At 40.2% G+C, this 18,657-nt stretch overlaps 1 protein-coding gene across 1 annotated transcript in view; it reads right to left on the bottom strand.

Moving 5' to 3' along the window:
- Positions 1-811: 811 nt before the first annotated feature.
- Positions 812-18,657, bottom strand: part of LOC115223696 (probable WRKY transcription factor protein 1) — a 19,222-nt gene continuing 1,376 nt past the window's right edge. Inside the window, exons 2-3 of the mRNA XM_036512630.1 lie at positions 17,276-18,144; positions 812-2,813 (exon numbers count right to left, since the gene is read on the bottom strand). Coding sequence (XP_036368523.1) covers positions 1,524-2,813; positions 17,276-18,144 — 2,159 coding nt within the window. The 3' untranslated portion in view covers positions 812-1,523. The remainder of the gene's footprint in view (positions 2,814-17,275; positions 18,145-18,657) is intronic.

Raw genomic sequence — 18,657 nt, forward strand, 5'->3', positions numbered from 1 at the left:
CACAGAAATGCTATTACATGCGCAGACAAACAATAAATCTACATACATATATATATATTATATATACACTCCAGGCACATATATTTATATACACTCCATTAATTATCTTCAGTCCATCCAACGGCCTATATTCCTATATAAACATTCATATATATAAATACATACATTCATACATACATAAATACAGACGTACACACACACAGAGAATCTCATTCTTTCTCTCGCTCTCACACACAAACACATAACTGTACTTAGGTGTCAATGTATGTATTTCTATACATACATATATATACATATATATATATCTAGATATATATGCAGACATATGTGTGTCGGTAACTACTATAATAAGGTAAAATATAACATGATAATTGTGGCGCTGTATGTCTGTGTTTCAAAGTAAGGCTCATGACAGTCTGTCAAAAGGTATTGTTGTCTTCATTGGGAGACATTTGGCGTTAAGAAATCAACAAGCTAAATCTCGAACCGCCGTCATGTTCACACACACTGTGACTGCTGTCGTCTGGCTTATCATAGCCACAACTAAATATATATATATATATACATACATACATATACATAATATATATATAGGTGTATTTTACGAGGCTCTCAGTCTAGTGTATCGCCTTGGTTACTGTCTTCTGGTCATGCTGGTTGTTTTGCTGTTATGTTTCGTTAATATTTCTCGAGCCACGCTTTTTATTTTTACACCATTTTCAGTCATTACATTTAAGTATAAATACATTATAAATAGATTGTATACACACTCACATACGTATATATATATATATATATATATATGCATACGTACAAACACTTGGTCACATATACACAATTAAAAAAAAAAAACACTACAGTTCACATATTTATAAGTCTAACGGTGCGCGTATATATATATACACATATATATATTAACACATTTGTGTACACACATGCATACATATGTAGGCATCTGTATGTATTTAAATATAAAAGTATAATTGCAAACAAACAGAAATAGACACATATGTACACGCATATACGCATGCGTACACACACGCATACATGTGTGCCAGCGCGCGCCGCATATGTGAGTGCTGTGTTGCGTTCTAAGTCCCCTATTTTCTTCTTCACACGTTTTTCCAATGCCAAGAAAAATAACTCAAAGGTAACGTTTCCAGGCACGACACTTGACGTACAACGACAAACCGTCTTCTGCCCAATTCCGTTTCACTTACATCACATTCAAAGCTTTTCTCTCGCCCTTGTCCCCCCCCCCTTGTCACTATACAAACTGTCAATCCGTTTCCGTCACATATACATACATACATATATGTATCTATTTCCAGTCACACAATCATACAATGTTTATATATACATACACACACACACATCCTTGTTTTCTTTAAATTATTTAAATTTGGTATGCTTGCTTTTTGGTATATATATATATTTTTTAAATTAATAAAAAAACCCGAGGCAACATTATTATTTAATAAATGTTGCAAAATAATAAAAGTAGTTATAAAACAAACGTTTCATCAACGTGGTCTCGACCGTCGATTGCTTTGACGGCGTCTCGACGTCCTCAGTCTCGCTTTGCCACATTGGCAACAAACAGTCACGTGATATTTGTCAAATATCCATTTTTCTTCGTAAGTGGTGTTTTGTCCGAACGTGGGGATTGGGTTACAGCGGAAGGGATCTCTTTTGAGAACTTTTATCGTATATCTTTTGGGAATACACCTGTAGAAATCGAAGAAGCAAGACTTCGATTTACACTTTCCAGTTTGTAAATATGGCGGAAAATATCCATCGTCCATTCGTTTCCAGTCGGTCTCCATTTCACACTGCCAATTGGCTGACATTTCAGCGGCACGACCGGTTCGTTTGTGACGCTGCAACTGTCGCCCTCGATGTTTCACTGAAATGGTTACTTTAATATAAGGACCAGTTTTTCTAGTTTGGTTTCGTTTGTTCGATCTGCCGACGTCTCTCTTGCCACGGACAAGACCCGATCTAAGATTGGGGGACTTTTTGCGGGCATCGGTTGGAAGTCTGCTTCTGTTTTTGCGAGGTTTCAATTTGTGATTGATCTGTGAATAAAAATGTCGCCGTTTAGACGTGAGATGTTCTCGTCTGCTTTTTCGACGAATTTTGCCGCCACCTAAATTTCTAATCCTTTGATTCCTGCGTCGGTGGCGACGACGCCCATTCTTGTTCGATCCATTTTTTCTCCTATTTTTCTTTCTACCATTATTATTACGTTTAAAATTGCCATCGTCGTCTTCATCCTTAAACCCTTCATCATCATCATCATCACTATCATCGTCTTCATCATTATCATCAAATGTCTCATCATCGTCGTCATGGTAATCACGATCATCATCATCATCATCTTCGTCTCCTAAATAACTGTCATCTTCATCGTATTCAGTTTCTTCATAGTCGTCGTCGTCGTCATATTTTTGTCTACCAAATTCCGTATCACCATAGTTACGTCGTCTTCTGCTCATAGGTTGGTCACTTAAGTAGCCGTCATCTATCTCAGCATCATTCAACTGTTCTTCTCGACGAGGGTTCGAAGTCGCCGCTTGGATGCTTCGCTTCACCGTTTGTTCATCCTCAGCCATTCGGCCCTTGTCGTAGGCCTCTCCCAGCTGGCTTCGGAGTTGGTCCCTTGACAGCGGACGACACGGAGCCGTATGGAACACTACGATCGTCTGGTTAGCTTTCTCCACGAGGATCGGTTTCGGATATGCTAAGATGGTTGGTATGAGAATTAGACAGAGTATCACTCTGAACATCAGAGACTGTGTGAGATATCGTATCTGCAAAGAGACAAAAAAAATATATTAATATATTAATTAAAATATAATTTTAATAAAACTTTCGTTTAATTACAACAAAATTATTACAACAATTATTATTATTATTATTATTATTATTTTTTATGCCCCGGGCAAAAGGCTTACGAGTTCAAATTCCGCCGTGGTTGACTTTGCCTTTCATCCTTTCGGGGTCGATTAAATAAGTACCTGTTACGCACTGGGGTCGATATAATCGACTTAATCCGTTTGTCTGTCTTCTCTCTGTTTAACCCCTTGTGGGTAGTAAAGAAATAGGTATTTCGTCAGCTGCTACGTTCTGAGCTTTACGTCCGCGGGATCGACTTGCCATTCATCTTCACGGAGTTGATAAACTGAAAGAAGCTCGTCGTGTGCGTATGTATGTGTATATATATATATATATATATATGTGTGTGTATGTGTTAGTGTGTGTCTGTCTCTGTCACCCCCACCCAACCTCGCTTGACAACCGATGCTGGTGTGTTTACATCCTCGTAACTTAGCGGTTCGGCAAAAGAGACCGATAGAATAAGTATTAGGCTTACAAAGAATAAATCCTGGGGTCGATTTCCTCGACTAAAGGCGGTGCTCCATCATAGCCGCAGCCAAATGACTGAAAAGAATAAAAGATATATATATATATATATATATATATATATGATGGGCCTCTTTCAGTTTCCTTCAATCAAATCCACTCACAAGGCGTGTGTGTTGGCGCTGTGAACGACATTAGAAAGCACATGTTGATCTTAAATATATAACAAAGAAAAGTCCATAGTATGTTGTTGTTGTTATTATTATTATTATTATTCAGAAATGTGTTATTGCATATTTGGAGGAGGAGGAGTAAAAGGAAAGTGGGAGAAAAAAAAATATATATAAAAGGAATTCAACTAGTTTCACATTAAATAATGATGATGATAATACTTTGAACATACTTGATCTGACTAGAGAACACAGTAACATACACACAATACAAATATATATATATATATAATATATATATATATATTCATTTAGTTATTTGTGGCTGGTGACGGCAAGAGCCACCGCGGTTGCTTGAGGTAAAAAGAAAATAAAAAAGATTCCATATTGTTGTTTATGTGGAATTTTTGAGGTCTTTTCTTCACATCGGCATAAAATCGTGGAAGAAGCGATAACCTGTTGAGGTGTTGTGAATCCGTTCACATGAACTAAGACTGCAATATGTTCAAGCACGACCGGATACACACACACACACACATCATTCATATATATATTATATATATATATATATATATATATTCCCGTTGCAGCCATTTAACTGCGGCTACGCTGGATCGCCACCTTAAGGGGTTTTAGTCGAACAAATCGTTCCCAGAACATATTGTTTTTAAGCCCGTAGTATGTGTGTGTGTGTGTGTGTGTGTGTGTATATATATATAATATATATATATATATATATATATATAGATATATATATATATAATGTTTGTGTTTGTCTCCCCACCATCGCTTCACAACCAATGTTGGTGTGTTTATGTCATCGTCATTTAGCGGTTCGGCAAAAGAGACCAATAGAATAAATACTAGGCTTACAAAGAATAAGTCCTAGGGTCGAATTGTTCGATTAAAGGCGGTGCTCCAACATGGCCGCAGTCAAATGACTGAAGCAAGTAAAAGAATGTATACACACACTTATAATACATCACATGCATATCTTTTACCGTTTACTTGTTTCAGTCATTGGACTGCAGCCATGCTGGAGCACCGCTTTGAACAGTGTAAGTAAAAGAAATCGAACCCACTCGTCACTTTTGAAGCCTGGTACTTATCACAGCTTCCGTCTACAAAATTCACCCACAAAGCATTGATCAGCCCGGAGCTATGTAGTAGAAGACACCTGTTCAACGTGCCTCGCGGTCGGACTGAACCCAAATCCACGAGGTTGCACAGCCATGACTGTGCCTGCCTGCTCACTATATATACTTTTCAAAGTGACATATATATATATATACATATATATATGGTACCTTGGGCAAGTGTCTTCTATTATAACCTCGGGCCAACTAACGCCTTGTGAGTGGATTTGGTAGACGGAAACTGAAAGAAGCTCGTCGTGTGTATATATATATATATATATATATATATATATATATTATATATATATATAGATATACATGTATATATGGGTACAGAACGTCACCAACAGTAACAATATGAAATACGAAAACAAATGAGTTCAATGCGCAAACAACGAGAGAAACAAATGGAAAACAAGACAAGTAACACAAAGAACGACCCTTCATCAGTTGTCGGCTGTCTATCTACTCATTTCGATCATTGAATAAAATTTGGGATTTATAGAGGGTCAAAGTTGGGAATAAAAACAGGACTGTGGAGACATACAACCTATCATATACATATCGTTTGTGTGTCCTTGTGTCTATGTTTGTCCCCCTCCCCCATCACTTTTTGACAACCGGTGTTGGTGTGTTTACATCCCCGTAACATAGCGGTTCAGCAAAAGACACCGATAGAATAAGTAGTAGGTTTAAAAAGTAAGCCTTGAGGTCGATTTGTTCGACTAAAACTCTTCAAGGCGGTGCTCAAGCATGGCCGTAGTCTAATGGCTGAGGCAAGTACAAGAATAAAAGAATATATCCTAAACCGGAATTATACATTTGTATTAAACCCAATGAAACGAATTTCATGGATTTTACGTATCAGTGAAGTCCTGTTTAATTATTTATCTTAACCAATTGGAGTGACTGTGTGGTAATTAGCTTGCTTACCAACCATATGGTTCTGGGTTCCCAGTGTTCTAAATGATAACGAAACTGGAAAAGACATTACATAATGCTATCCTAGATCAGCGGTTCTCAAGCGGGGTCCAGACCACCTTGCGGGGTTCATATCACCTTTGGAGGTCCGTATAAGATTTTGTTGTTAAAGTTTAAGGGCAATAAATTTATCATTGTACTTTTATACAATTCCTAATTTATACTCAATTATAAAAATATAAAGGGGTTTCTTAAACATCGAATGGCTGTGTAAGTCCACCCAAGTAAAATTAGTATCAAAGGGATCCATAGGTAAAAAATGGTGTGAGAAACATTGTTTTAGGGCCTGATTTAATAGTTGTGTCTGTGTGAAAATTGGTTCAAAGTCTTCTCAATCAGGACTGACCTAGGGCTAAATAGCAACGCCATCTACCGATCGAGGACCTCGGAATGATTAAATGCCACAGCCCAATGGGAATTGAACACAAGAATGTGAAATGGCGTAACGTTACGAGGCACTTTATTCGGCGCTCTACCGAACCTCATTTAAAATTCACATCAACTGAGACGACGAGAATCTCATTAAACAATTTTCAATGAAAGTTTTATTTCTGTTCTTTAAGCCATGAAGATCTTTTATTCATCAGGACTGACCAAGAAACCTATTTCAGCTGACCGGTTTCTTCGCCTTATTTTGCTTTGAGGACGACAACGAAGACGCGTGTGTGTGTGTGTGTGTGACGGAAAGAAAAGAACATCGAAAATAGAAAACGTTTTTTGTTTTGTTGTTGTTGTAGAACCATAAATATTTCAAGGACGGTGTGAGAGGCGGTGGTTGAAATTGTGGGTTAGTGGGGCGTATGACGAGTGAATAGCGAATACCTTACGTCTCACGTTGTGCCAACCCGTCTGCGTGCATGTCTGAGCGAGTGTGTTCCAAGCCCGCCAGGGGTGTGTGCGCGCGCGTGCCTGTTCGTCTGTGTCTGTGTGTCCCCGCCTGTTCGCCTGCGTGTTCAGTCTGCTCGTCACCTGCCCGTGTATTCCTGTCTGCATATGCCTGTCTGCCTTTCCTCCCGTGTCTCTCCACCCAACTCGCTTGTGCGTAACCTGTCCCCCCCCCCGTTGTTTATGCGCCTCCAGCTTGTAGGTAGCTTCCCCCAACACACCACCGCTTGTATATACCTGTCTACCTGTTAATCGTTAATGCAGGCCCGTCTGCCTAAGCTCGTCTACCTGCCTATGCATGCCAGCCTGTTCACCCCACACCCCTGTGTGTCTCCACCTTTTCTCACCCTCAATACCTGTCCGCATATTTTCAGGTGCAAACTCGCCGAGGACAGCTCTCCTTTCTAAAATACCAGTTTAATACTGGGCAGTCATTTCAGAAGATTACATTACACATTTTTGTAACTTCTGGTTTTGCTACTAGGAATTTACGAAATTTTAGTTTTACAAATCTCCTTAACGAGTTCAAATCCCAAAACGGTACTCTTTTAATTTTCATCCTCAACCCAACATTATACTGCTTAATCGTGTCGCTCGTCCTGCTATAAATAGTAGCCACATTTTCTCAAATACACTATTGCTAAAAAAAAAAAAATGATAAATGAAATGACGGTATGATCATGGCAAAAACGCCTTTTATAATAGATCTACTTCAAAAAGGTTGACCTAGGGTTAAAGAACTACTGCTGTAGCAACTAAGGATTCAGTCATTATTATTATTTAAAGGCGGCGATCTGGCAGAAACGTTAGCACGCCGGGCGAAATGCTTAGCGGCATTTCGTCTGCCGTTACGTTCTGAGTTCAAATTCCGCCGAGGTCGACTTTGCCTTTGATCCTTTCGGGGTCGATTAAATAAGTACCAGTTACGCACCGGGGTCGATATAATCGACTTAATCCGTTTGTCTGTCCTTGTTTGTCCCCTCTGTGTTTAGCCCCTTGTGGGTAGTAAAGAAATAGGTATTTCGCCCGTCACTACGTTCTAAGTTCAAATTCCGCCGAGGTCGACTTTGCCTCTCATCCTTTCGGGGTCGATAAAGTACCAGTGAAATACTGGGGTCGATATAATTGCCTAGTCCCCACCTCACAAATATGAGGCCTTGTTGCTCCAGTAGAAGGGATTGTTATTATTAAGGCGGTGAGCTGGCAAAGATCCTTAAAACGCTGGACGAAATGCTTAGCAGCATTTCGTCCGTCACTGCGTTCTGAGGTCAAATTCCGCCGAGGTCGGCTTTGCCATTCATTCTTTCGGGGGTCGATGAATTAAGTACCAGTGAAACACTGGGGTCGATGTGATTGCCCAGTCCCCTCCCAGGAGATTTCAGGCCCTGTGCCTTCAGTAGAAAGGATTACTAATATTATTAGTAGTAGTAATATGGTGCCGCCACCACTTGTGCCGCTGCCATCCCCCCCCTCCACACCACGACCACCAAAATCATGACAACTACCAGCAGCAGCAGCAGCGCCGCCGCCGCCGCCGCAATTCCATTCCGCTAGAGTATTAAGTAACATTTAGCAAAATTGCATGGAAGTGAAGTGAAGCGAAATGACGTCATTGAAAAGAATCAGTGACGTCATACAAACTCAACGAAGCAAATCGCAGTCGACCGAGTGGAACGTGACCCGACCGACTTCATAACAGGCGACTGCGCACATGTAATACCATGCAATTAGTTAACGGGTCAGACAAGGAGACATGCTTCGTGGCTGCGTCTTACCTAACAAAGACAATAAAACGTCTGCGGCGTCGTTAGATGGGATTATGATGCTCTTTATTCTTTTATTAGTTTCGCTCATTTGACTGCAGTCATGCTGGAGCACCGCCTTTAGTCGAATGAATCGACTCCAGGACTCATTCTTTGTGAGCCTAGTACTTATTCTATCGGTCTCCTTTGCCGAACCGCTAGCTTACGGTGACGTAAACACAGACTTCGGTTTTCAAGTAATGGTGGGGGACAACACAAACACACACACACACACACACACACACACATATATATAGTGAGAATTTACGAAAAAAACCCCAACAAAAGATGAAGATGGGTGCGTAAACAACAAACAGATGTATTAGTTTAACGTTCGGGAAGCAAGAAAGTCTTTAACGTTTCGAGCCTACGCTCTTCAACAGGAAGGAACAGAGAAATAAAGGGGAGAGAAAATAAAGAAAGGTTTAGTGGCTAGCGATTTATTATATATATATATTATATATATATATATATATATATATGTGTGTGTGTGTGTGTGTGTGTGTGTGTGTGTGTGGTGTGTGTGTGTGTGTGTGTGTGTGTGTGGTGTGTGTGTATGTGTGTATGTGTGTGTGTGTGTATGTGTGTGTATGGTGTGTGTGGTGTGTGTGTGTATACGATGGCCTTCTTTCACTTTCCGTCTACCAAATTCACTCATAAGGCTTTGGTCGGACCGAGGCTATAGTAGAAGACTCTTGCCCAAAGTGCCTCGGAACCATGTGGTTGGGAAGCAAGCTTCTTACCACACAGTCACGCCCGCGCCTATATATATATATATATATCGTTGCTATTATGCAAAAGTGTCTTAAGCCCAAAAATGTTGCTTTTTCAGAAAACGAAAAAATAGTTTCACCATTTCATTTCTTTTTACATTAGCCACAGTTTCAGCTTAACAATAATACTTTGTTGGGTGCATAAAATCGTAACTCCATTGCATATATGATATTTTCAAGTTTGAAATATTTTTGCAAAACTGTCGAATATGAGATTTACTACACTTATGAAAATTGTCAAAGTGTAATACAACGGTTTATTATTAAACTTGGCATCTGAAGCTGCTGGAGATAGGATAGTTTGACCAAAAGAACCAGTTGTTGCAAACAAAAATAAATACTAAAAAAAACCGCATTTGGCCAAATTTGGACATACGACAGTTTAACATAAGAGCAATGGTAAATATATGCGCAGATATGGCTGTATGGTAAGAGGCTTGCTTCCCTTCAAATGGTTCCGCGTTCACTTCCACGTGTCACCACGGCCAAGTGTCTTTTACTATAGTCATAGGCTGAAAAATGCTTTTGGGTGGATTTGGCTGACGGAAACTGAAAGAAGCCCGTTATATATATATATATATGCACGTGTGTGTATGTATTTGTGTCCGTGTCCCCACTACCACTTGACAGCCGGTGTTGGTGTGCTTACATCCCTTTAACTTAGTGGTTCGGCAAAAGCAACGGTTAGAATAAGTACTAGGCTTACAAATAATGAGTCCTGGGGTTGATTTGTCCGACTAGAACTCTTTACGGCGGTGCTCCACTATGGACGCACTCAAATGACTGAAACTATATATATATATATATATATATAGGTTCCTCATTTAGTAATGAAAAATTATTTCGACGGCTTCTAGTTGTATAATTTTGATTGTCATGCCTTTATATGTAAAGTAAAACAGTTTTATATAATCCAGACCTGAAGATTGGCAGTATAGTCGGATTTATATGGTATTGAATTTCCAGACATTCTATTTTAGCAATACCGACAGATATTGTCATGAAACGCGCGTAGTCTATATAATTTAATATATATTCAGAATAGTAATTGTAGATATTAATTGAAAAAATTTAATCGTATATATCTCTATCATAGATAATGTCGTTCAATGTTGTTTGAGTTGCTTGAAGGTGGTTCTTTCTCTTAAACCTATTTATATATATATGTATATAATACAGCGAGAAATTCCTTTTAGTACCACTATATATATATATATATATATATATATATATACACACGATTCTGCTTAAGAATACCGTTACTAATAACCAGTTGTCAGAAGTCAATATACTTATACTTTAGAGTAAAGCGTCAGGGGAGTGCAAAGCGTAATATTATTTGATGAATGACAAAAGAACAGGAGTTACGTAATGACCCGCATTAACTTACAACTGTTTCTGCCGTAATAAGCAGTGCAATCAGAGCTACGTGCTCGTGCAACATCTTAAAGCTTCCTCAGATCCACAGGTTGACGCTTACTTTGAAGTTTTAGTTAGAGCCCTCAGTGGACTGTCGCCTGAAGACTACATGGCTGAACGTTAAGAGTAACTGTCAACAGTTCCCTAGTAAACAAAGGGAAAATGTTAATCTACTCAAACGTATTAAGTGATGTATATTTGTGTGTGTGTGTGTGAGAGAGAGAAGAGAGAGAGAGAGAGAGAGAGAGAGAGAGAGAGAGGAGTGTGTGTAGCATTAATGTATCGCTGTCTCCAATATAAACATAATGGCTCCGAGGAGCTTTGGGTAGCAGAAACAGCTGTGAATTAATGAAAGTAATTACGCCTTTCCTGATTTCTTGTCAGTTCTTATATATATCTTTGTTTCAGTTCAGCATGACTGCGGCCATGCTGGAGCACCGCCTTTAGTTGAACAAATCGACCCCCAAGACATTCATTGTAAGCCTAGTACTTATTCCATCACAATTTTTTGCTGAACCGCTAAGTTACGGGGACATAAGCACACCAACATCAGTCGTCACAGACACAGATACACAAACATTATATATATATATATATATATATATATATACACGACGGACTTCTTTCAGTTTCCGTCTACCAAATTCACTCACAAGGTTTCGGTCGGTCCGTGGCTATCGTAGAAGATACTTGCCCAAGGTGGGACTGAACCCGGAACCAGGTGTTTCGTAAGCAAGCTAATTACCACACAGCCACTCCTGCGCCTACTACACAGTCACTCCTATATATGTATATATATATATATAGTATGTATATATAGTATGTGTGTTTGTGTATATTTATTCAACGTAACACATATACTCAATCTTTTATTCAGCCAATGTTTGTAGCAGCTGAGTGTGTGTATGAGAAGAGAGAGAGAGAGAGAGAGAGAGAGAGTGAGTGAGAGAAAGAGAGAGAGAGAGAGAGAGAGAGAGAAAGAGAGAGAGAGAGAGATGTTTAATTGCTGTAACAAAGAATTGTCTTAGCAAGAACAAGTACCAAACATTTATTGGAAACTGGAAACTAACTTTAATAAGAGAAATATTTTAGATAATCCGGTCTAAGATTCGCTGAGTCTAGATCAAAGTGAAGAGGGCCACAGCTGGAATACATTTTATTAGAGGCTTACTTGATCAAGGACCAACCTAAAGTTAAACGACAAACTTCAAACGGCTTCGGTCAATAAGCTTCGTGTTTTTAACAATACTAATACACACACACACACACACACACACACCACACTTGTTGATATATATAATTACGAGGAAAACGCCTCCCCCGTCCAATGGACAGTGCTGAGTTGTCCAACATTTAAGCCAAATTTTCTCAAAACAACTTGTCCGACCGTCCCATAGGCCTCCCCTTTGAGAAACACTGATTTAACCTAAATTTGAGACACCAGCAAAAGAATAAATAAAGATAGACATTTTAGTCTATCTTTATAACAATATTACAATAGGACAATATATTACAATAGGACAAAATTTATCCTGTTTACTCTCAACCGAAGTAAGGCCCTATAACCTCACTATGATTTCCCACGGCTTTATCAATCGCATTCTCACCTGGAATCGATTTTTGTAATTTTTTCAAGACTTATACACGCCCTGAGACCGTCGGTATCTACATATCAAATTTGAGCGCAATCGGATGGAGGATGCCCGAGATCCTAGAAGACACACAGACAGACAGACAGAACGGATTTTATATAAGAGATCTCCGTTTCTGAAAGATATGTCATAATGACCAAAAATGCAACTGAGACCAGCTCCGTATGAGAAGGGGAGATAATCCTAAGAATCAAAAATTCTTCGAAGTTGATATGCATTTAAGGCAAAAGACTGGCTTATTGCCTGGAGATAAGAGGACAGTCGTGGACACATGTTTCTGTCCCGAAAGGATGAAAGGCAAATTTGACCCCGGTGGAATTTGAACCCAGAATGTAAAGTCGGAAGAAATGCTGTATAAACGTTTTGTCTGACGTGCTATCGATTCTGTAAACTTGCCACTTTAATAGCAACGACACCTATTATCGTTGCCATTTTCCTTCTTCTCCACCGCTGTCAATTTTTTAAAAAATGCTAAAAATTATATGAACAAATAATTATAAACATTATGTGAATATTTACAAAAGAAAATCCTCAGCTGAAGAACCTACTAAGAAGTTGTACGTGGATACTGAGATGATAGCAAAATAAGTACGGGATTAGACAGGCGTGCTAAAGTTAGTCTATGAATAATACTAAATAACATTCATAGAAAATGAAACCAGAGAAATTTGGAGAGAACCCGCCTATGTAAGTGCTTCGGCGCAGACGATACTGATAAGGCACAATATTATGAAACATAAGAGAAAAAAATGTAGAAAAGTGTACTAGATATGAGTGAGACTAATTTTAAATGCTGAATTCAATGCCAAGAATAAGATAATAGGTATAAATACACCAGTGACTGCGGAAATAGGTTTCAGCTTTAGTATAATGAATCAGAAGACAAGTGAATTGAAGAGCTTAGATAGGAGAATTTAGAAAACCACTCGAGGCAATGGAAACCTGGGTGTCTTGGCCACTTAGGCTTAAGTAAGCAAGGGCTTGACATGATTAGAAAATTATTACGAAATAACCATATTGGGATTAGAGAATAAAAAGACACAAAAATACTTGGAAGAAGCAAACGGTTCCGAGTTCACTCCCACTATGTGTCACTTTGGGAAAGTCTCTTCTAGATCAACCAAAGCCTTGTGAGTGGACTGCGATGGACTGGCGTCCCATCCAGCTGGGGAACACATACGCCATTGAAACAGGGAAACCGGGCCCATGAGCCTGGCTAGGCTTGAAAAGGACGCATTTATTTATTTATTATATTTTTTTAATGAAATTTTCTTAAGACAAATTTTCAGTGGGTTAAATTGCGATTACGTTGATGAAATTTAGAAAAATAGTAATATTTGTTGCAAATGAGAAAACTGAAAGCAGAAGTTTTGTTAGGCCGGACATGTCGCAAAGTCCTCAGACAGGTGGACACGTGTAATAGGCAAGAAGTATTCAGGAGATATTTTAAACGCAAGTATCTAAAATTGAAACGGGTTTATTAAGAAAAGAGTATAATATGAATCCAGGTGTATATATCCATCGTTACAAGACATCTGTTATAACAAGGGTTACACATATACTAAAAAAATCAAAATTGGGTAAAGACTCCCTTCGGTCATGAATGACCATGAGATTGCACCTGGAAAGTTCCCCTCCTAAGCATAAGTTCGGGCAAGGTTATTTTATGGATGACCAACAGTTGCCCCTGCATACCAGTCTCCCCTCTCCACGCCACCAGTGTTATCCAAGGGAAAGGCAAAGGGGCCGACACAGCTTGGCACCAGTGACGTCACAACTAATTTCTACAGATTAGTAAACTGGAGCAACGTGGATTAAAGTGTCTTGCTCAAGAACACAACACACAGCCCAGTCCAAGAATCGAACTCACTACCTCATGATTGTAAGCCCGATGCTTTAACCACTGAGCCATGCACCTTCACATATACATATATTACCCAACCACCAGCCCAATTTGCATAGCATATGATCTGCTCCAGTGGTTCTCAGCTATTTTTTCCTATGCACCTCCACCCACCCCTTGATTCTTATTTCGCTCGGATGAACCCTCATAAACATTTGATGCCTAAAAATAAGTTTATATTTTAATAGTTAAATACTAGGAATTATGTAAAAAAAATTGTTGGAATATTTTGTGCATTGTAAAGGTACGACCAATTCATTGCAGATAAATTTTAACAAAATCTTACGCAAATGGAGTCCCAAAAGCTATATGAATCCTGGTTGAGAACCATTGACCCATACGGTCACCCCACCCCCATATTATCATACTATAACATACTATACGACCGTTGTGTAGAATAACTCACAACAGATTCTACGCATTCATAACCGCCCGTACTGTATAAACCGACTCACATCCTACACAAATACATCCAAAAATGTTGTTGTTTGTTTGTCTCTTCTCGAGCCACGCCTGGCTCATAAGGGCCGGTTTCCCCGGTTTAATTGGCATATAAGTTCCCCACCTGGACGGGACGCCGGTCCGTCGCAGGTGAACTGCAAGATGCAGGAGGAAAGAGTGAGAGAAAGTTGTGACGAAAGAGTCAGCAGAACTTCATTAACTTCTGCCGGAACCGCGTGGAGCTTAGGTGTTTCGCTCATAAACACACACATCGCCCGGTCTGAGTTTCGAACCAGCGATCCCTCGACCGCGAGTCCGCTGCTCTAACCACTAGGCCATGTGCCCCCTTACATCCAAAAATAATTGTTTCAAATTTTGGCACAGAGACAGCAGTTTTGTGGGGATGGGTTTAGTCCACTAAATTGAGCCCAGTACTGACGAATGGTAAAGTTGACCCCGGCGAGAAATGAACACAGGTCGTAATGGCTTGGAAGAAATGTTATTAAACACTTCGTCCGACGCTATAACGATTCCACCAAATAGCAAGCCATGATATTCCTTTACGCTATAAACACGAAACCTGGAATTTCCGGGGGGTGGGGGATAGTCGATTAAATTGACCCCCTAATGCTCAAATGGTATTTATTTCACTGAACCTGAAAGGATGAAAGGCAAACTTGACCATGGCAGAATTTGAACTCAAAACTAAGATGTACGAAACGCCGCTAAGCATTTTGTCCAGCGTGCTAACGATTCTGCCAGCTCGCTGCCTAAATAATAATAATAATAGTAGAAATGATCAATAAGGGAACCGAAAATTATATGAGAATGATCCCTGGCTTACCATCCCAGCAAGAAGTGCAAAAGATTGTCTTAACTGGTACATCACACGTATTGAGAAGAGCATTGTCGATGTGAGAACTATTACTACCCATGTATTTTAATTTAACTTTATTTCTATCAAAAAAAAAAAAAAAATGAACGAACTAGTGAGTTTAGTTTAATGGCCTACCAATGTATACTATGAGTTTCTTTGCCCTAGGAGTCGGGAAGACACTCAGCAAGAAATGGAAGCAAATTTGAAAGAAGAAGAAAAACCCATAATAATAATAATAATGATAATAATAATCCTTTCGATTATTGGCACAAGGCCTGAAATTTGGAGGAGGGTATTAATCGATTATATCGACCCCCAGTAAAGGCAAAGTCGATCCCGGCGAAATTTGAATGCAGAACATAAAGGCGGACGAAATGCCGCTCAACATTTCGTCCGGCGTGCTAACGATTCTGCCTTTATAATAATAAGAAGCCTTTATACTATAGGCACAAAGCCTGAAATTTTGGGGGAGGGGACTAGTCGATTATATCGACCTCAGTGCGTAACTGGTACTAATTTTATCGAGCCCGAAAGGATGAAAGGCAAAGTCGACCTCGGCGAAATTTGAACTCAGAACGTAGCTAAGCATTTCGTCCAGCCTGCTAACGATTCTGCCAGCTCGCCGCCTTATAATAATAATAATAATAATAATAATAATAATAAAATTTAGGCATAAGACCAACAGTTTTAGGGGGAGGGGCTTGTTTTATCGTCCTCGGAGTGATGAAAGGCAAAGTCAACCTTGGCGGAATTTGAACTCACAACGTAATGAGTCGGAAGAAATATGGACAGGCATTCTGTGCAACGGGCAAATGATTTAATCAAATAGTAATAATTAAACACAAGAACAGGCATTTCGTGAAAGAGATGCAGTCAGTTGTTAGTTAGAATAGAGAGAGAGAGAGAGGATGAGAGAGAGAGAGGATGAGAGAAGATAAGAGAGAGAGAGAGAGAGGATGAGAGAGAAGAGAGAGAGAGAGGAGAGAGGGATGAGAGAGAGAGAGGGATGAGAGAGAGAGAGGATGAGAGAGAAAGAGAGGAGAGAGAGAGAGATGAGAGAGAGAGAGGATGAGAGAGAGAGAGGATGAGAGAGAGAGGGATGAGAGAGAAGAGAGAGAGAGAGAGGATGAGAGAGAGAGAGAGAGGAGAGGAGGAGAGAGAGAGAGAGGATGAGAGAGAGAGAGGATGAGAGAGAAGAGAGAGAGAGAGAGAGAGAGGATGAGAGAGAGAGAGGATGAGAGAGAAGAGAGAGATGAGAGAGAGAGGATGAGAGAGAGAGAGAGACTCACAGAACTTGACTGACATTAAAGTTATCGACATTCCCCACCTCCTGAAATTTTAAATACAAAACGGAACCCGATGGGGACTTCGAAGCAAAGAGAGAGAGAGAGATGATAAGAGAGAGGATGAGAGAGAAGATGAGAGAGAGAGAGAGAGAGGATGAGTGAGGGAGATGATGAGAGAGAGAGAGCGAGTGGATGAGATATATAGAAATGTCAGAAAGGTTGAGAGAGAGAGAGAGAGATAAGTGGGAGAGATGAGAGGCAGAGCGATGAGAGAGAGAGAGAGGGGATGAGAGAGAGAAGATGAGAGAAAGTGGATGAGAGAGAGAAGTAGTGAGGTGATTAGAGAGGTAGAGATGACAGAGGTAGAGCGATGAGAGAGAGAGAGAGGGGGTAGATAAGAGAAGAGAGATACAGAGAAAGGAGAGGTAGAGAGAGAGAGAGAGAGAGAAAAGAGGTAGAGAGAGAGAGAGAGAAAAGAGGTAGAGGTAGAGAGAGAGAGAGAGAGATGAATAGCTGAGTCAAAATGGTGGAGGAAAGACGAGGTCGGCAAAGTGTGGGAATGAAAAGTTGTATGTGAAACTTACCTGAGTCAAAGGCCAACTTCGCGACATCTCATGTGTAAGATTTGGCGATTTCTTCACAAATATCTGCGACAAACGACTGGTTTGCTTTCCGACCTCGGCACCTTTGGCCGAAGTCCCGAGGTGCACGTTTCGATCTCGCTTCGAATATCTGTGACACTCACAGACACTTTGATCACATTTACTACATTTGCCAACAACAGGTTGTCGATGAGAATTATTATTATTATTATTATTATTATTATTATTATTCCTCTTGTTGTTATTGTTGTTGTTGTTGTTATTGTCGTTCCGGTTTTTGTTGTTGTTGTTGTCGATTTTACGGTTGATTGCATTTTCATGGTAGCTTTTTGTAATCCATGAGGTGCCGTTGGGATCCTTGGTTGAAGAACTGGTGCTGCCGCTGCAGGTGTCGCCGCTGTTGGAGACGGCGGCGGCGGCAGCGGCGGCGGCAGCGATGCCGAGACACAAGGGAGTCGCAGTTGAGTTATTCCGTCGTCGTGTGTCGCTGCTGTTGTCCACCTGGCAGAGTGATGTATTATCATCAACATCATCACCATCATTACTAGTAGTAGTAGTTGTAGTAGTAGTAGTAGTAGTAGTAGTAGTAGTAGTAGTTGCCCTGACAGCTGTGATTTCTGTGGAATAGTTATCACCGCTGCTGCTGCTGTTGTTGTTGTTATGATGATGGATATGCAACAAGTGTGTTTCGAAACCGTGGCACTGTTGCTGAGAGTAGTAGTCGTAGTAGTTACAGTAGTTTTGGTGGTAATGGTGGCTGTTATTCTGTTCTTGTTTCTGATGATGATGCTGGTGATTGATGATGATGATGGAATAAACTGAAAGAACACTGTTCTCTGTCGTTATGGCAACTGCCTAAAGAAAGATGCTGAGGATAGTGACAGTGCTGCTGCTGCTGCTGCTGATGATGATTATGGCGGTGATCACATAAACCGATGCTGCTTCTTACAAAAACAGCCAACCGATAACCGACACGGTCACATGGTACTCCTTGTAGTAGAAGCAACGGTAGCGGTAGTTCTTGGAAGTTTTGCGTGTCGCATTCGTATGGGACACAAGGTTGAGAGTTCGCGTCGTCGGAACAGCAGTGGTACCGTCGGTGGTGGCAACAGCAATGCAGACAACATTCCAAACCTGTGACCCTTTCGTCACTCGAACCTGCGACGGCACCGTCTGTAGTGGTGGTAGTAGTAGTAGTAGTAGTAGTAGTAGTAGTAGTAGTGGAGGTTATAGTATCCAAAGAAACTATAAGCGCAAGCCTTGCTGCTGCTGTTGTTGTTGTTGTTGTTAAGTGGATGGTAATAGCAGTAGTGGTGGCCACTGATGCCGATGACACCGTCTTCGTCATCACAACCGCCACCAGC

The sequence above is a fragment of the Octopus sinensis genome, linkage group LG23 (assembly GCF_006345805.1).
Source record: "Octopus sinensis linkage group LG23, ASM634580v1, whole genome shotgun sequence".
Lineage (NCBI taxonomy): Eukaryota > Metazoa > Mollusca > Cephalopoda > Octopoda > Octopodidae > Octopus > Octopus sinensis.